The sequence below is a fragment of the Vombatus ursinus genome, unplaced genomic scaffold, assembly GCF_900497805.2.
Source record: "Vombatus ursinus unplaced genomic scaffold, bare-nosed wombat genome assembly UNPS02014786.1, whole genome shotgun sequence".
Classification (NCBI taxonomy): domain Eukaryota; kingdom Metazoa; phylum Chordata; class Mammalia; order Diprotodontia; family Vombatidae; genus Vombatus; species Vombatus ursinus.
The window spans coordinates 32,741,237-32,761,361 of record NW_020954564.1 but is presented as its reverse complement, the minus strand read 5'-3'; the positions used below and the strand labels follow the sequence as shown (position 1 = coordinate 32,761,361).

At 40.9% G+C, this 20,125-nt stretch overlaps 1 protein-coding gene across 11 annotated transcripts in view; it reads left to right on the top strand.

Annotated features, from left to right (window-relative positions):
• TPX2 (TPX2 microtubule nucleation factor) overlaps positions 1-19,753 on the top strand; it is a 64,238-nt gene extending 44,485 nt beyond the window's left edge. For 9 of the 11 annotated variants that reach the window (XM_027867948.1, XM_027867943.1, XM_027867944.1 and 6 more), the window contains 6 exons: positions 5,420-5,515; positions 6,857-7,033; positions 9,417-9,569; positions 10,333-10,444; positions 16,284-16,471; positions 19,283-19,482. In XM_027867948.1, the coding sequence (XP_027723749.1) occupies positions 5,420-5,515; positions 6,857-7,033; positions 9,417-9,569; positions 10,333-10,444; positions 16,284-16,471; positions 19,283-19,393 (837 nt within the window). In that variant the 3' untranslated portion in view covers positions 19,394-19,482. Of the gene's footprint in view, positions 1-5,419; positions 5,516-6,856; positions 7,034-9,416; positions 9,570-10,332; positions 10,445-16,283; positions 16,472-19,282 lie in introns of all 11 variants that reach the window. The other 2 variants (XM_027867950.1, XM_027867951.1) reach the window with 2 other exon arrangements.
• Positions 19,754-20,125: the final 372 nt, after the last annotated feature.

Sequence of the window (20,125 nt, the reverse complement as noted above, 5' to 3'; positions counted from 1 at the left end):
ATTATTAGCTCCATTCTATAGATGGGGAAACTGAGGCTACATGAGGTTAAATGACTTCTCTGTGGTTTCGTAGTTTGTATGTATCGGAGCTGAGATTCACACTTAGTTTTTACTGACTCCCAACTTCTAGGATCTATCCAAGGTGCTGCCTTCTTTCCTCAAGTCCTAACTGTTCTTGTGGAACTGAAAAAACAAACACTTTCTAATGGATTCATAGTTTTGTTGATTGTACTGGCTTCTAAGGCATTTGTTATCTCAGACTGTTTTTTTTTCTTTTTTTGGTAAATTTATTGTTTATTTTTTAACATTCTTTTAAAATTTTGAGTTCCAAATTCTCTCCCACCATACTACCCCTCCCCCACCCACTGAGAAGGCAAGTAATATTATGTCCATAATACATGTGAAATCATGCAAAACATATTTCCATATTAGCCATGTTTTTACAAAAAAGCAAGAAAAATGTAGAAAGTGAGGAAATTACATTTTAATTTGCCCTCAGAGTTCATCACTTTTCTGTCTGGAGATGGATAACATTTTTCATCATTTGGAATTGTCCTCGATCATTGTATTGATCAGAGTAGTCAGGTCTTTCACAGTCAATCATCATTACAACATTGCTGTTATGTGCACAATGGTATCCTAGTTCTTCTCACTTCACTTTGCATCAGTACATATAGGTTTTGCCATGTTTTTCTGAAACCACCCCCTACTTTGTCATTTCTTAGGGCACGATAGTATTCTATTGTAATCATTTGCCATAACTTGTTCAGTCATTCCCCAACTGATGAGCATCCCGTCAATTTCCAGTCTTTGCCACCACAAAAAGAGCTACTGTATATATTTTTGTACATCTAGGTCCTTGTCCTTTTCCTTTTTCTTTGAGATACAGACCAAGTAGTGATAGTGCTGAGTCAAAGGGTATGCATAGTTTTATAGGTCTTTGAGCATAGTTCCAAATTGTTTTCCAGAATAGTTGAACCAGTTTGCTACTCGACCAACAATTCATTAGTGTACATCAGGCCTGCACAACTTGCGGTCCACCAAAGGATTTCTGGTGGCTCGTAGAAACATAGAGGATGACATCCTTTGCATATAGTAGAGATCCTTTGGTGTGCTGCAGTCAGCCCTCAGACTGCAGGTTGTGCAGGCCTGGTGTACATATTTTCCCCTCATCTACTCCGGCATTTGTTATTTCAGATTGGTTGAGGTAGTACCTCAGAATTATTTTAATTTGAATTTCTCTAATCGGTAGTTATTTATAGCATTTTTTCATATGACTATAGATAGCTTTGACTTCTTCTTCTGAAAACTGCCTGTTTATATCCTTTGGCCATTTATCAAGTGGAGAATGGCTCCTGTTTTTGTAAATTTTGACCTTAGTTCTGTATTCTCTATGTATTTGAGAAATGAGGCCTTAGTCAGAGAAACTTACTGTAAAATTTTTGATATTACTTCATTGTTAGTGGTACCTTTTAGCAAAATGTGGTTTCCCTGATTATCACTTTTAATTAGGTCTGGTTTTGCTTTTGCCTTGTCAGACCTCTTTCAAGCATGTGCACATGAGGCTGTGCAATGATCTTACTTTGATTCTCTGTACTTGTCCAAATTTCTGTATATGATCTTCAGTGTGTATATTCTAGTCTTGATGAATGCAGGTAGACTGGGAATCAGGAGGCTTGGGTTTTAGTTCTGGCTGTGTGACCTTGAGTACATCATTTCTTCTTTTGGGGTCTCTTGCCTCCTCAGTAAAATGAGAGAATTGACTAGATTGCATAAGGCCTCGACAGCTTTGGTATCCTTTTGTTTTCCCTACCAAATCTCTTAGCTTTCTAGCAACTACTGTCTTGTTGTTACGGGGTCCTCTGAAGTTGTCCTTTTGAATTGTCCTATTTTCCAGAAACACTAGACCCAGTAAACTGACCTTTTCTAATCCAACTACCACATATTCATAAGGGATATTCTCTAGCTCAGACCTACATAGTCTGATGGTTTTCATTACTTTTTCCAGTTTAAGTCTAACTTTTACAATAAGCTTATGATCTGAACATTTTATACCATATACCAAAATAAGCAAGCCCCAAATGGGTAAGCAGCCTAAATATAAAATAAAATACTAAAAAAAACTAAAGGAAAATGGAAAGAGATGCCTTTCAGATATATGGTTTTCAGGAAAATGTATATGGGATAGAGGATATGTTTTATTTATATCTTTACATACCTTTCCAGTAGATTATAAACTTCTTAAAGATAGAATACCTGTTCTTAATACTTCTTTGTGTTTCTTGTAGCCAGTTAGCCTAAGGTACAAGCTCAAAGCCTTTTACAGAGGCCTGCCCTCTGTGAACACATTTGTTGATCAGATAAGTTTCATATAACCAGGTCCATTCTGGAGTTGAGAGCAAGGGGGTCCAAATGGACAGATGACTAACATGGGCTGTTAAGATGGAGTATTCTCACTAGCATGATCCTGGATAGCTCTGTATTAAGCTAAAAAATGAGCCATGGACTAAAAAAATGAACTTTTTTTAAAAGGGGTGGAGGGAGACATGAAGCAAACCTTACCTCAGGAAGGTATGCAAGTATGTGCCTGCTAGCCCTGGTCTTCCTACATCTGACTCCTCAATTCAGTTTCAAAATGCCTCTGCTAAAATTATCCCCTCCCTTCACTGATACTACGTGTCTGCCCATATAGTGCCATGAGATTTCAGAATCAAGTTCAAATTTCATTTTCTTACCTTCAAGGCTTTTCAGCATTTCTTGCTCTCCCATTCCTTCTTTACAACTTTTTACCTCTAGCTCATTCCCCAAGCCCAGAGGAAATGAAATTTTAAGTAGAGAGGAATAGCACTTTAAGGGTAGAGAGGAATAGCACTTTAAGGTCACAAAAAAAAAAATAAACAAACTTAGACTCGTAGTTGAAGACACAGCTGAAGTTGAAAGAGTTGGGGCCCTGGGATGATGAAGTTGAAAATGCCTTCAATTCATGATATCTGAGTCTGGACTGGTCTTAGTTTTGCCCACACACGACATTCCATTTCCTTGCTGCTATCTGTCCCCCGTACCTGGAATGCACTTCCTCCTCTCCTCTGTCTCTCTGAATCCCTAGTTTTCTTCAAGGCTCTGCTCAAGCTTCATCTCCTGTGTGGAGTCTTCCAGTCCCTCTGGCTACTGGTGCCTTCTCCCTCTCCTCATTATCTTTTACCTAGTTTTATATAGTTGTATATACATGTTGTGTCGCTTGTATAGATTGTAAGGTTCCGGAAACGGTTTCTCTTTTGTCCCTGTGTCTCCTTTGCCTAGTACATACAATGTTTGTTGGGTGATTGGTAGTCTTTTTAAGCAGTACCAAATAGCTTATTTCACAGGCTATTTATTTCTTCTCTCTCTCTCACCCAGAAAGCCATCCCTTATAACTAAGAATAAAAAAGAGATTTTTTTCCTTCTGTTTTGTTTCTTCTTTCTTGTGGTTCCTCCTGTTGGTTCTAATTCTTCTTTACAATATGATTAATGTGAAAATATGTTTAATGGGAATGTATATATAGAGCCTATATCAGATTGCATGCCGTCTTGGGGAGGGAGGGGGAGAAAATTTAAAACTGAAAAACTTATGGAAGTGATTGTTGAAAACTAAAACTAAATTAATTAAAATTTTAAAAAAGGTACCATAGACCAAAAAAAAAGTAAAAGAAAAAGAGAAAAAAAAAACAGCCCAGCAAAACTGAGTCCAACAGTATATTTAGTGTTCCACATTGATAGTCTCTCACCACTGAAAGAAAGGCATGGTGCTTTCTCATAACTCTCCTCAGTAAAAGGAGAGAATTGACTAGATTCTTTGGACTCAAACTTAGTCATTATAATCACTCAGCATTCAGATTTTTTAGTTCTTTGCATTTCTTTTTTTTTGTAGTTATTATGCATATTATTTTCTTGGTTCTCTTTACTTCAGTATGCATGAGTTCATATAGTACCAAGTAGTTTTGATTACTCCTTTTTGAAATTGGTTTGAGATCTAATAATACTACTTTCCACCTTCCTTACTACTTTTTTTCGTTATTTCTCTTGACCATTGTCATCATTATTACTATTATTATTGATGTTTTGTTCTAAATCGGTTCTTGTGGTCCATGAACTTTAAAAAAAAGTATTACTAGCACATATTAAATTAATAATTAAATAATATTCCATAAATTAATTTAGTAAAAGCTGTTTTAATACGATTTATTTCTTTTGAAATTGCACATATTTTGTTTTATGCTTTTAAAGACATTCTAAGAAGGGGTCCTTAGGCTTTACCAGACTGCCAGAGGGGAAAGTCTACAACACAAAAAAAGTTAAGAACCTCTGCTCTAAATAAAAGATTTTACAATTTTTGTCTAATTCCATACGGTAGCTCCTTGTTAGCCCCTCTTATTTTCAATATGGTCTATCTAGTATTTGTAGGCTTTCTCTGGGAAGAGTAATGACACTTTTCCAGAAGTCTCCCTCAAAGTTATTTTATATACTTTGTATTAGTCTTGATGAGAGACTCTACTATTTAGGAGGGAAGGAATAGTATCTTTTTTTTTTTTTTTTTGAGGCAGTCAGGGATAAGTGACTTGCCCAGGGTCACACAGCTAGTAAGTATGGATTTGAACTCAGGTCCTTCTAACTTCAAGGCTGGTGCTCTATCCACTGCGCCACTTAGCTACCCCGGAGGGAATGGTATAAAGAAATACATCAGGACATTTTAAGTATAAAAAATGTTTTGCCATTCAGTCATCATCTTGAATGCCTACGCTTTTTGGCACTTTCCCGCCATACTCCCCTTAAGGTGGAATTCGACCCTCAATTTTCCATTGTGGTAAACTTCCAAGTACAGCCTTCTGTCTCCTGCACCTTTTATTTCATCAATGTTGCTTTTGCTCAAAATCGTTTTAGGAACCCCTCTTGGAATTGTCTTCAGGTCCAGTGATACTTTTTATAAAAAAAAACTTTTTAAAGTTTTCCTGGTGCCTTTTGTTTTTAGATTAGTTCTCCTTACCTCCCAAGAACCTTCCCTTGAAACAAAGAATAAAGTCTATGACTTGGTTTTTTGTTTTTTGTTTTTTTGTTTTTTTTGAAATTCTAAATGGTGAGGTTGATTTTTGTTTTTTCTCCTGGATGTGGTTACAAAGTACTTATGAGCCATGGCTGGTGAATACAATGGATGAATGAACTAAGTGTGTCAGTAAAATAATGAGACTGATTATCTTGTGTGTATTAAGTGTTGAAAGAGTCATTTAACTCTGTAGAAACTGAATGTCAATGAATGTTCTCTGGGTAGGTACTTAGGAAGGCAAGCAGCTGGTATGTAAGCTTCAGGGCACAGTCTTTGTTCTCCTGGGAGACCTTGTGGTAGACTTGGCTTCTCAGCTAATGCACCCTTTCTCCTTCTTCCCAGGGTATTCCGGAGAAGAAAAAGCTCCCTACCACAATCCCCAGATCTCCTGCCTTTGCCCTGAAGAACAGAGTCCGTGTACTCACCAGAGAAGATGAGGTGATTTGGGGAGGGGGTGGGCAGGGATTCAATTCACTGACTTTTTCTCTTCAAATATATACCCTTCCTACAGTTGTTAGAGTTCAGAATTTACCATTGTCTAGAATTGACTTATCAGAAGTGAGTTCAGAGATTCTAGCCCCTGGTTTGCTATGCAGAGGGGTGTTATTGTGAGTATAGGTATGTGCTCAGCTCTTTATGTACGTAGCCTCAACAGCTCTTGAGAGCAGAGTTGAGGGCACTGTACACAATGGATCAGTTTACAACTCAGGCCCTTAGAGAGATGTGGCAGTAGAGATTAGCCCCTGAAATTGGCCATTATGCTGTCTTTGGTACATGATGTTCTAGGTTTCTAACCCCTATTTTGGAGTATACACAGACTGTTACCAAGCTGCAGTGGACTCTTACAAGTCACATAAAGGGGTGTCATCTGTCTGATCTCTTTCTGCCCCAAGGGTCTTAGTTCCAACAGATGCACTGTGTGGCAAAGTTTCATGAAGTCAGTATGTGTAAACTGTCATTGATCAGGCTAGTTTCTTGTTTCCTCTCCTAAATTGTCTATAAATATCTGTATGGATAGGGTAATTTTATAGCAGGTATCTAACATAAGGTTTTTTTTTAGGCACGTTTGTAACTAAAATACTTGTTAACTCTGAACCAAAGCCATTTATACGTTCTCAGTCTTGTTTTGGAAGAGGGAGCATGGCATAGTGGATAGGGCCTTGGACGTGAAGTCAGGAAGCCCAGGATTCAAGTCTTGTGTCAGACCTTTATTAGCAGAGTGATCTAGGGCAAGTCACTGAACCTCTGTGGGCCTCACTGTCCTCATTGGTAAAATGAGGGGGTTGGATTGAATAGTCTCCAAGGCTCCTTCCAGCTCTAAATGTATGCTCCTGTGTACCCCAAAAATCCACTCTCATAAGGTTTGACAGTGAAATGAAGGTGTGCTTCTTATCACAGTGAGCTGAATTGGAAAATAGTAGGCAGTAGGATCCAAAATAAGATTGTGATGTTTCCTGTCTGTGTTCAGATGTAAGTAACTTTAGTGCTCCTTTAATGGAATGCTTTTATTCCACTCAGAAACTATACAGTCTGGGAGTTTTTATAGCTCTCTGAGCTTTTCAAAGTTCTTTTATATAAATTCTCTCTTAGCAGGATAGGTGTTGTTCCCATTTGCTGCATGAGACAAAGGGCCAGGAGAGGGTGATTGCCTTGCCTGTGATTATATTATGTAGCTAGTTAGTGGTAGGGACAGTATCCTTAGGCCTAACCCCCCATCTTTAGCATTCACAGTTCTTGATGTGGAGGAGCTCTATTTGTGATTGGACTTTTCCCTCTTAGGAAGAAGAAGAACCAACAGTGATCAAGTCTCACCCCATGCCACACTATGGGGTGCCCTTTAAGCCTCGAATACCAGAGCAGAGAACTGTGGAGGTTTGCCCCTTCTCCTTTGATTCCCGGGACAAAGAGCGGCAGTTACAAAAAGAGAAGAAAGTAAAAGAGCTACAAAAAGGAGAGGTAGCTGTTTGTATTTTTGCACTGAGACTGAATGATGAATACAGTGAGCCTGTTAAAGGTGGAAGTATTAGCTTTTAATTGTTACAGCCTAAGTGTTTTCCTTTTTCTGATTGCATTCAGTCCTGAAGCATGTGGGCCAATGGTGTGATGCAACTACCAAGAAAAGCCAATGAGATCTTACGCTCAATGTGTGGTATCCAGAATGAGTTCCACTCTATTTTGTGCTGGTTAGATGAGATTTGGAATATTTTGTATACTCTTTTGGGCACCACATTTTAGGAGGGGTGGTTACAAACTAGTGCCACTAAGATGGTGATATATCAGGGGATATATCCAAAGTTTGGTTTAGGTAACTAGGGAAGTGTAGAGAAGAGATGGCTTGAGAGCAAGGGGAGATAATCACATCTTTCAAACATAAGAAGTGTCATTATTTGGAAGAAAGTATCTTGGGGGAACTGGGACTAATGGGTAAAAGTTATACTGAGCAGATTCGCTAAATGTAAGTAAGAATTTCTTCACAATTAGAGCTGTCTATTAATGGAATGGGCTGCTGGAACAGCTGGCGAATTCTCTGTCAACTTGGGCAAGGAGGTGGGGCGGGAAGACTCAATGAAGACCTGATGAGATGTAGAGATGATTCCTACAGGGAGTAAAGGACTAGATTGTTTTACCTTTGAGCCACAGAATCCCAAAATTAGAAGGGATTTGATAGGTTGGTTATCTAGTCCCGCTGGTACGAGAACAGATGTCTAATAAACTCTACAATATTTCTAACCAAACTTGTTTAACTCCCCCTTGAACATCATCAGTGATAGGGATGGGGAAAGGGGGAGGAGGAATGTATCACTGTTTACCAAGGTAGTCTATTCTCCTTTTGGACAGCTCTGATTGTTAGGAAGCTTTTCTTTATATCACAAGCTGAAGACAGCATTCTACAGTTTCCAAGCATTTTTCTTTTGTCAATACCTTAGAACTTGTGCATTAGAGAAGAGCCATCTAACCTCATCCACAATGAGAACTTCTCATTTTACAGGCAGGTGCCCAGAGACATAAAGTGGGTTGCTGTGACTTCCAAAAGCCTCCTTAAAGCCTGGTCCCCTTATTGTGTCATGAAGGCATCTCTCAGCTTGATGAACTTTGTTGATTATCCTTGCTGTTGTGATCATTCTCGAGTTCTTGGGGGTGAATGCCACTGGGAACTAACCAGAACTTAATTATGGGTATAGAAAGAACAGATCATCCCAAGTCCTTTTAAAACCCACAGAATCTGTGAATTACTAACAATATACATTCCTTGAGGGAAGGGACTGTTTTTGTTTTTTGTTGTCTGATGGCCTAGCATGACAAATATTAGACACTTAATTAGTGCTTGTTGAATTAAAACATAGATTTTGTAATCCTGTTTGTTTATTTATTCATTTAAAAACATTCTGAGAGCGGGTCCACAGGCTTTATCAGACTGACCAGTCCACAACACAGAAAAGGTTAGGAATCCATGTACTGGACCTTATCGCTGTGACATCTTGACTTGGCTTCCCTTCTCTGGGCTCTTCCACAGTTCTCCTGCTATACAAATTTGACTTCCCTGTGGGCGGTGACAGGACCCTGCATCTGCACAGGCTCTGGTTCCTGACAGGCTCCTCCTCACTGAAGGGTTCCAGGACTGGGCAGCCCCATGCCAAGGGGGCTCTGCCACACAGAGCCCCTTGAGGGAACAGCTGGGGAGGTCTGTGGAATGGTGCACTTAGATTAAGTGAGAGCTGTCTGTACCCTGAGATTCTCTTGGTCACTGGGATTGTTAAGTAGCAGGAGAAGCTTAGGAATCAGAGGTATAGATGTGGCATGTTGGAAATAACTGCCTTTGGACACATCTATGTTTTCATTTAGAAACTAGTATTCAGTACTCAATGGCAGAGGTTTCTGGTGCTGATCTGACCATCTGCTTCCCACCTTGGCTGAGGAATCAATGTAGAATGAGGACTTTGTGTATATACAGGGTTAGATCAAAGAGAGAAGATTTGGTACCTCAAGAAAGTCTGCCCCTCCTCCAGTGTTCAGCCTGGACGTGGCTGTGTTGGGAAGTTTGTGTTCTTGTTTCTGGGTCAGAGCCTTGGCCTAAGAGAGAAGAATCTCCTCTGATGTCCTGGGGCAACACATGAATCCCCTAGAAGGCCCCACTGGTCTGTCTCTGTGTGTGTTAAGAAGAAATTGGGTGTTATAGTTTGAGCTGGTCATATTACTGTCAGTAGTAATCACGGATGACAACCAATTCTTGATCAATTTGACTAGGCATATCTGAGATTGTAGCTCTGAGGCACCGTCTATAGCATGCAGTAAATCATGTTTCATACTCACTTATTTTCGTCCTATTTTTTTATTTTAGGATCAGGTTCCTAAATTCAAGGCACAGCCTCTGCCTCAGTTTGATACTATTAGCCTACCAGAGAAGAAGGTGAAGACTCTAACCCAGCTTGAACCTTTCCACCTGCAGACAGATGAGAGAGGAGCTCTTAAGGCTCAGACTTGGAAGCAGCAGGTGAGGACAGAGGGAGAGCAGTGGGGAAGTTACTAAGAACAGATGGACCCATTGCACTGGAAGTCTGTCTGTCTGTCTGTCTGACATAAGGATTATATTTCAGAGAGTAGCACTCTCAGCATTTACCTGGGACATGTCACCATTTACTAGATTTCCTTAAAGGGGGGAATATCTTTAAGAACTTAACTAATCAATTTGTTAGACTGATTTATTTCACATTCTGGAACTCTGTAAACCTGGTCATTGTATTCTATTATATTGGTGCATTGACAAACAGAATATGGATGGTAGGAAGGCTTTCTCAGGAGAATGTACTTTAAGTAACTTTGTTAGATAGTAGATAACATGAACATGGTGAATCAGTTGTCAACTAAATGTTGCCTTATTTGAGAGCTGAGTCCTTAGCTTATCTGGGGGAAAAAAATCTCAGAAACTCTAAATCTCCCATTGTTTTCGCTGATTATTTAGAGCCCCTGTCTAAAGGAAACTATGACCTGATCCCTGTTTGTAGGAAATTCCCTCCCCTGCACCAGAATTCTACTTCCCAAGAACCAGCTGAATCCCCCTCACTGGTGGTGTTTTCTGGCAGAATGTCTAGTTTGGGTGATTATTGTTTTGTGATTAGTATATTTAAGTTGCTGATTGTCTATATGTGTTTAAATCAGGCTTCTGTAATCTCCCCTTAGTGTAAGAGGAGTAGTGACCTGGAGAAATGTGTCATCTCAGTGTATGGTTGACTTTTTTTCCTCTTTGTTTTCTAAAGCTTGAAGAAGATTTAAAGCAGCAGAAAGAAGCAGCTTGCTTCAAAGCTCGTCCAAACACCGTCATCCATCAGGAGCCCTTTGTTCCCAAAAAAGAAAAAAAACCAACATCAGGTGGGATTATTGTGTCTACTTCCAAAGTACTTGGGTTGGTGATTGAAGAAGTTGCAGTGAGACTCCCAGGGCAGAGGAAACTGCTGAGACTTTGTGGTTCAACTCAGTCAGTTGTGCCACTAAAGAACAGGCCTTTTTGGAGAAAGGGGAAATTTCTTCCTTTGCCCTCAAGGGAACATGGAGGCTGGGTTCTGTTCAGAGAGGCAGAAGAGCTTGGGTAGGTGCGGCTGGCACTTCAACAGGAAGTGCAAGTGTTCGCAGCTGTAGAGTATTGGATAGGTGAGGGCAATAAAAGCCAGGTCTCTTCTTCCAGGATTAGGTCTTCAGGACATTTCCCATACAAAATATTGTTAGAAATTGCTTTGATGGAATTGTGGTGTAGGTGGTGCTCTCTTTGAGCACTGGCCTGGTACTTGGGATCCCTAGGCACTAAGGGCCAACTCCTCCTTTTACCCAAGGGCCCTGTGATTATGGTTCTGTGGCATTTTTAAACTTTCATCTTTACACATAATTAGGCATTGTATGGCACTGAATTTCTCAGGTCAGTTGCACATCTGCAGCTAACCATTGTTTTGTCTGTCCGTGACTTAAAATTGCTGTTGTCAGACAGCATAATGTAGTAGAGTATGGGGTTTGGAGTCTAAAGACCTAGGTTCAGATCCTGCCTCTGCTTCTTCTGGTGACTTGCCCAAGTCACTTAAGTTCTCTGGATCTTAGTGTCCTTAATTGTAGATGGAGCAGGTTAAACTAGATGATCTCTAAGCCTTCTTCCAACCCTAAATTCTAGTGAGACCTAGAAAAAACCGTGTTTTCTAAGTTCAGCTTTTGGCTTTTTAGTTGTACTAATATTCTCCTATCTATTTTTTTCTTCCTTTTTCCCCTTGCTTGTTTTTTTATTAGTAAGAAGCAGCAGATGAGAAAACCAGTTGATATCATGAATTTAAGATTTTTTTTTTAAACTTTAAGGGAATGTTTTGATGTCTACTCACATTTAACCCAATCTTCTATATCTATGATACTGCACAATAATACCTGTTTGAAAAGATGACCTGAAGCATTATGAAGCAGTCCAGTCTTACAGAGATAAAATGATCTCTAGTATTTGTTGTTGTTTGTGAGGGACCGTCTATGTTGGCAGCTACCAGGTGGGCGTTGTGGCAAGATTGGGGTAGAATCTGGGTATTTGGAAGTGGAGGCAGGGGCTGTGGTAGGCGGAGTCGTGGTGAACTGGGATGGGCTGGGTACGGAGAAGCCCTGAGGCAGTGGGTAGTGCTATGTGAGATGAGCTGGGTGCAAGGAAGTAGCTGGAGCTTGTGCTCCTGAGGCAAGGGGCGGTGCCACGTGGGAGTGGGACGGCAGAGGACGAGTTCCCTTTGCTTAGTCCCCTCCCTAAATGCAACGTCAACCCCAGACTCCTCCTTCCTTTGACCTTCCTGACTTCCTGGGTCCCTTTGTGTAGCACTGACCCCAGACGCCTCCTTCCTGTGTCCTTTCTGACTTCCTAGATCACGTACTCTGTCTATGCACTAATCCCAGACGCCTCCTTCCTGTATCCGGTCCTAGCCTCCTACGTCACTCCCTCTCCCTTGGTGTGCTAAACTCAGACAGCCCCTTCCGGTATCTGACCCTACAATCACTGGCTAGTAAGCGGGCTGGGGAGGAGGGGCTTAGAGGTACTTAAGGAACGAGCGTGGTCAGATCACGCGCTCTCTTGGCTCCTGCTCTGTTGCTCTGGCCTTCCTGCTTGGCCTTGCTGTGATGGCCTCTGAATAAAGCTCTGGTGTTGGCGCCTCCCGATGGCTCGTCTCTGTGTGTTTATCTGGTTGAGGACCAAAGACTGATGAGTGAGTATGACTCTGGCAGCCTGCTCCTTATAGGAGGAGTGTTCGGCGCGGCTGGCATAAGGTCGGCGCGGCCGGTACAAGTGGCGCCCAACGTGGGGCGGAGGAAATAGGCCAGAGGCCCCGTGGATCAGCTGGTCTGGTCGCGGGAAGAGAGACGAGACCCGTAGCCGATAGGGTGAAAGAAGAAAGATGGGACAATTGTTTGTTAAGGTCCCGGATCGGGAGGTGCAAGGGAAAGAAGTATATAAAAGAGTGAAAGAAGCGAAAATCAGTAGTGAGGAAGAATCAAGGAGTGAGACAGACTCAGGGAGTGAGACAGAGGATACTGGAAACAGGGAATGGGAAAATAAGCAAGAGAAAAGAAAGCAAGGCCGGGCAGGAGGGCAGGAGCGGGAGAGTAGGAGCAAAGAGAGAGCAGGAAGCCGTAGCAAGGAAAGCCACGCGGAGGGGCAGCCCCCTCCCCCACACTTATCCGATGGAGGGAGGACCTGGGCGCCTTTAGAATGGAAGAAATTTAAGGAGTTGAAAGAGACACTAAATACAGTGTTTGCAGCTGTTTCCCAATGTGCCCTACGGGCTTTTGGCAGGATTCAGGCTTCGGGGAAACAAAGACCCTCCATGACCCAGATTAAACAAGGTCCTGATGAACCCTTCCTGGATTTTGTGGCCGCCTACAGGCGGCTATTGAGAGATCCGTGGGCAGGGGAGAAGCCGCAAGCCTCATTATACAGAGGCTAGCACGGGACAGTGCCAATGCAAATTGCCAGAAGGCTATGCTTACATTAGATAATGATGCTGGCCTAGAGGAAATGATAAAGAGATGTGAACATGTGGGGTCCAGTGCCTTTCAAATGGACGCCCTCGCTGCGGGCTTTTTCAAAAGGGCTATCAGAGGTGCTGAAAACAAAACAGACTAGATTGTGTTATCAATGCGGAAAAGCCGGTCATTTTAAGGCGCAGTGCCGCCGGAAACCTGGTGGAGCCTGCCCTAAGGTAATTTGTTACAATTGTAACAAATCCGGCCATTATGCTAAGGAGTGCCGCAAGCCAAAGTCAGAAACGGGGAAAGGGGCCCCTCGAGGGCCCCTCAACAAGCTTACCAGATGGAGGCCCAACCCCCTCAGAATGCGCCCTGGGGGCTGCATTGGGAGTACCTCCGACTTCTACCCAGTGGTTCGGATTTCCCCTTCTAAGCAAAGGGAACTCGTCTTCTGCTGTCCCACTCCCACGTGGCACCGCCCCTTGCCTCAGGAGCACAAGCTCTGGCTACTTCCTTGCACCCAGCTTATCTCACATAGCACTGCCCACTGCCTCAGGGCTTCTCCGTACCCAGCCCATCCCAGTTCACCACGACTCCGCCTACCACAGCCCCTGCTTCCACTTCCAAATACCCAGATTCTACCCCAATCTTGCCACAACGCCCACCTGGTAGCTGCCAACATAGACAGTCCCTCACAGTTGTTTAGTCATTTTTCAGTCATGTCTGACTCTTCATGACCCCATTTGGGGCTTTCTTGGCAAAGATACTGCAGAGGTTTTCCATTTCCTTCTCCAACTCATTTTACATTTTACAGAGAGGAAACTGAGGGAAACAGGGTTGAATGACTTGCCCAGGGTCACACAACTAGTAAATGTATATGGCTGGTTTTGAACTCAGGTCCTCCTGACTCCAGGCCCAACACTCTATCCATTGTGCCATCTACCTGCTCTCATCTCTAGTATACCATATTTCATAAGGCATAAAAATGCAAAAACCTATTTAAGAAAATTTTTTGACAATTTTGGGCTGAAATATTCATTCTTTGAATACCCTTACAAATCAAGTTATTGCTATAGATATGAATTTTGTGTACTTTGTAAAATTGCAAGCTTATCAAATGGCAGAGAATCTAGAAGTAAACCTTACATTATTAAAAATTGTTTTTGTGGTTTTTGCTCTTTAGTTGGTAGACAAAGCAATTTTGACATAAGCAATTATATAAAATTTTAGAGATCAAACATATAAAAATGTTTCTGGTCCTCACTGGGAAGGCCAACCCTTACCAACCATTTCACAGGCTTCAATGGATAATCATTCTGTCCAGGTATTTTCAAATGCAGAAAAAAATGAAACTGTTCCTTTTGTGCCATCAGGGAGGGCTCTGTATGCACAAAATCACCCCTTCTTTCTAGAAAGCAATTCTGTCCTCTGAGGGAAGGAGGACTTGCCACCATCTCTGTGCATTCAAGCTCAGCTTAATGGCATTTTCCTGCAGTTGTGAGCCCTTCTAAGTCCAAATGGATAAATGTTCTCCAGCTCATGGTGCAGTAAAAGTCCATAGCCAAAAAGTAGTTACTCATTTATATTATATTTGACATACATTATTTCATTTGATCCTCACAACAACCTTGTGAGGTAAGTGCTGTTATTTACTCTTTTATTAGACTGTTGGATATCAGTATAGACTTAAATGTAGATAGTTATTAAAAGCATCAAAACTTTCAGTTTTTCCTCTCAGTCTGCATCAGTATTCTCTATTCATTCACATTCACTTTTACACAGATGATATAATTAGTGCATAATCCAGTTGTCAGGTTCTGCTTTTTACTTTGTATTATTTTGTAAATTTTTCTAGGTTTCTTTGTACTTTTCATCTTTGTTCATCATCATTGCTTTATAACATTTCATTGCATGAGTATGCCACAATTTACTTAACTAATGATGACAATTAGATTGTTTTTAGTCTTTTGCAATTTCATATAATGCTTCTGTGAAAATCTTTGCAACAGACAACTTTTTGTTGTTGTTGTTGTTGTCGTTGTGAGGCTATTGGGGTTAAGTGACTTGCCTAGAGTCAGACAGCTAGTGTGTCATGTGTCTGAGGCCAAATTTGAACTCAGGTCCTCCTGACTCCGGGGCCAGTGCTCTATCCACTGTGCCACCTAGCTGCCCCGTACAGACAACTTTTTTTGTTTGTTTTGATGATATTTATAAAGTACTTTCCTAACAAAGAAATTATTAGGTTGAAAGGTATACTTATTTTTTGTAACCTTAATTACCTCCTCTTATTTTGCTCTCTGGAAAGATTATACCAGTTTTTAATTCCACTGGCAATGAATGATCGTTCCTGTTTTGCCACAGTCCTTCCAATATTGAGTTTAGTTGCTTTTATCTGTTTTTACCAATTTGATGGGTGCCAGATGATACATAAAAGTTATGTTGATTTATATCTTTTTGGTTATTAGTAAAGTTAAGCATTTTTTCAAGTGGTTATTAACAGTTTCTGCCTCTTTTGAAAACTATGTGTTACTGACTTTTTAACAGTTTCTATTAAGAGGTTGAAAATATCTAATCAAGTTTTTGTGTCATATTTGCTATAACTATTTTTCCCAAGCTGTTATTTTTCTTTTACTTGTTTTTAGTTATATAGAAAATTTATAAATCTTTCATCATAGTCAAACAATCTGTCCTGTCTCCATTAATTTCTTTTATTTGTTGACTTGAATTAAATTTGTCTGCTTTCCACAATTGAGATCAATATTAAATTCCATTTTCTTAGAATTCTTTTTTTATGTTTGTATCTCATTCTGCTGGAACTCACAGACGTTATTTGATGTAAGATGTGGATCTAAATTGCTTTTCCGCCAAACTGACAGCCATTTTCCCAAGTACATTTGTTAAATAATGTTAAATGTTAATATAAAATGTTAATGTTAAATAATGAATCCTTTTCCCAGTTACTATAGAAGTTTATCAATTGCTAATCTTTTGTGTATATATTTGGCTATATGTTTTGTATATCCATTCAGTTCCATTGATCTGTATCTTATTTTTTTGCCTAGTACCGGTTTTGATAATCTCTGTCATATATTTTAAAGTCTGAGTACCAGGCTCCTTTTATTAGTTTTCTTTTCAGTGTGTCTCTTAATATTCTTGTCATGTCTTTTCCCGTACAAATTTGCTTATGATTTTGTCTAGTTCTATAAAGCTTCTCCTTGTCTGTCTCTATACTCAGAGGACCTTTCTGGTTCCATAGTTCAGGAACCTTTTCAGCTGGCAACAGAGAGGAGAGCCAGAGAACGGCAGGAATTTGAGAAACAGATGGCTGAGGTTGAAGCGCAGAAAGCCCAGAAACTCGAGGAGGCCAGGCAGCGGGAAGAGGAGCAGAAGAAGGAAGAACTCGCAAAACTGCGACAAGAATTGGTAACGGAGTAGATGTCTTGTGAGGGGAGCCTCAGGTCACAGTGCTCTGCTCGGCCATTCATTTGTTGGGTCACTCTGACACATGTTTCAGAGCAAACAAGGGAGTCTTTGATTTCAACAAGTCACACGATACTTGCCTTTGAGCACTGGAAGGACAGGATTTTAAGAATACCTCAGAGGACTAACCTGCATCAGTTGATACAGTGCGTTTTTTAATAAAGTGAGATAAAAATTTTTATTTCTGAGTAAGATTATCATATTTTTTTGCATCAGCTGATTTGTCTGGTTCTCCTGGTGTTAACTGGTTCTGTTCCTCATCTGTGGTGTAGTGAGCTCTCTCCATTGCTTTTAGAATTATGAGACTTGAGTCTTGGTGACCCTGAGCAAATTACTTAACCTCTTAGGACTCCAGTTTTTTTATCTGGAAATGAATGAAAAAGCATTCATTAAGCCTGTACTCCAAGTCCACTCAACACAATTCTCCAAGCATTGTGCTAAGCTCTGGGTATAAAAATTGAGATAGTCCCTGCTTTCATGGAGTTCCAAGGAGGCAAGGATAGGCGTTTAGCAAGGCCCAGAGATCCTTAGGTTATATGTCAGGAGAGTGGGTGGGAGTACTGAGGTCTGTAAGGGATAGGAACAAGTCTGGTGGTATGGCCTAGAGGCCCGTAAGAGGCCTATGGCAGGGTGGATGGTGAGAACTGATTGTTCTTTAAGTGGAAGAAAGAGAGATGGCACGAGTCCCTTCCTCCTCTAGCTACATTAACTGTCAAACAGCCCATGTTGGATTTGGGGTGGCGCTGGATGGGGAAAAGAGTACCCCTTCTGTTGGAGAGTCTTTGTGCTACCCCACCTTTCCAGATAGGTCCTGTAGAATAGGAATAATGACATATGGTTTACCAACAGGGAGATTGCAAGGAAAGCATGTTTTAAATTTTCAAGTGGTACAAAAATATTGTCATCACTACTACTACTACTACTACTACTTACTGAGAATTGGCACAGTGTGTTTGAAAATACTAAAACTATCCCTGAGGACAAATATAATACTATGTCTTGGCATTTAGATTACTTACTATCCAATTCTCTTTCCCTCTACTTCCCAGCTAGAGCCCATAACTGTCGTCAGGCCAGAATTCTCCTTTGTTGTTGTTTAGTTGTGTCTGATTCTACAGGATCCCGTGTATTTTGTCCATAGGATTTTCTTGGCAAAGATGCTGAAGTGGTTTACCATTTCCTTCTGTAGTGTGTCCCTGTTTTAGAGATGAGGAACTGAGGCAAATAGGGGCTAAATGGTTTGCCCAGGGTCACATAGCTAGAAGGTGTCTGATGCCGAATTTGAACTCAGATTTCGCTGACTCTGGGTCCTGTGCTCTCTCCACTACACCACCTGGCTGCCCTTCTTTTTCCTTTGGATGTTCCATCTTCAGTTCTACTTTCCTGCCTTTGTGTGCAGCAGGTGGAGATGTGGCTACTCTCAGGCACAGCTCATATCCTGTCTCTTCATGAAGCTTTGGCACCAGAAATAATAGCTCACATATTATAGGACTATACAAAGTGCTTTTCTCACAGCTTAGGTAGTTTCAGAGATTTTTAAGCTCTTAATAACAATGAGCTAACAAATGAGCCAAGTCTGGAGGAGAGAAGTTAGAGGATTAGCCCAAGGATGGCCAAACAGGTAGTTCAGGGTGGGAGCTGGAACTGAAATCCCTATTCCTGACTCTAGTTTGCCTTCTTGTGGGCCCCACAGTTTCTGAGCATGCTTGAGCAATCAGCCTTCCCTGTCTAAGCTTTATGACCTTCTCTGAATGCCCATTCCTTCATTTACTGCCTGTTGTGGTTCATGTTCTTACCTTGATGATGGATCTTTAGTCTTGTCAGTCCTTTCATTGGGAGAGATTTTAGCAGCTTGTGTCTTTTTTTTTTTTTTTTTTTGCTTTTTGGTGAGGCAGTTGAGGTTAAGTGACTTGCCCAGCGTCACACAGCTAGTAAGTGTCAAGTGTCTGAGGCTGGATTTGAACTCAGGTCCTCCTGACTCTGAGGCCAGAACTCTATCTACTGTGTTGTGTGTCTCTTTACTACATCTTACTAGTAGGACTTTAATGGATTTAGGGAGATAATGTAGTATAGCAGAAAGAGGACCACATGTGGGGTTGGGACCTGAGTTCAAACTTTGGCTCTGCCCCTTATTACCTGTGTAATTTGGGTGAGATCTTCCCTGTCTCTGTGCCTCAGTTTCTTCACTCGTGAAATAAGGGGTTGACCTAGATGGTCTTGAAGGTCCTTTGTAGTTCCAAATCCCTTGACCATTTTAGTGGAATTGATTCTAGAGTACATAGAGTCTCTGCTTTTGAATTTATCTCTTAATCATACACTGTGTTGTTTTGTTTGCTATTATTTCATGGTCACGCTTATCTAACCATTCTTTGAACTCTAGGAGGAATGGAACAATAACTTAAGTTTTTTCACTTATCTCTTACAACATGTAGCACAATGTTGTCTACAGAGTGCCCATTCTTCTTCCCCTAGGCCCCCTCCCAAGATGATTTTATTGCTATACTTCTGCAGTTTCTAATGCTTTGTGGTTTATTTAATGACTCCCTTTTAGTAAAGGGAGCGTGCCATACTTGTCATCTATTTATACATCAAGAATGATTTAGTCTGAAATAGTTTGAAATTGGGGTGGAATCCTTTTTTTTTTTTTTTTTTTTTTTAGCCCAGCCTGTCCTTTAAGTTACAAAAGAAAGTTGGAAACTGAATGACAGGTCCATAATAGATGATTGCTATTTCTTTCTTTTGTGCCCTCTGTAGGTACACAAGGCGAATCCTATCCGAAGATACCAGGGTGTGGAAGTGAAGCCCAGCGAGCAGCCCTTGACCTTACCAGTATCTCCCAAGTTTTCAACGAGATTCCAGTGTTAAACCACAGCTTCCTGTGTTTGTGTGTGCTCTTTCCTTTCCTGGGAGGTAGAGGCACGGTTCACTACCCAAGTCTAGAGTCTTTTTGTGATTTACCACTGGACATGTCGGACACATTTCTATCAACTCTCTTAACTGTGCCTCACTCTTAAAGACTTCCAGCCAGTGTAATTAATGCAAGGAAACCATTCTGATGTCCATAATGGATTTTATCTAATCTAGCCACATAGTTGCTTCCTTTTAGCACGGGTTGGCCATTAATGTGGGTCTTAATTCTTCCAGTATAATTTTCAGCATAGTGTATGTATCCTGTCAGTCTATTCTTTTTTAAAACAAGAAAATAAAGATACTTAAATATAGAGACCCACGGCTTAAATCATAATTGGAGATGAGGATCTCTGTCTCAGCTGCTTTCCTTTTTTCATTCTCTTACTTTTCTCTTCCCATCCTTTGCTTTCCTTCAAGAGAGTAGGGTTGACTCTAGAGATAGGTAGTTTTAATCATGAACTCTTAGCTTTCAGTTGCTAACAGAGAGAAAACTAGCCTAAGCAAATCTTTATTTATACCAATGAGTGATAAGGCCAGATGGATAAATTAAATTCACAAGATGTTCCAGAAAACTTTATTGGAGCCATCACCTAAAGCTTACATACCATATCTTTGCTGGAGCTGTCATGAGAAACATTCAATGGATCTGAACTCCTTTCCATCTTTTTTTTTTTTCTCTTTCCCCAG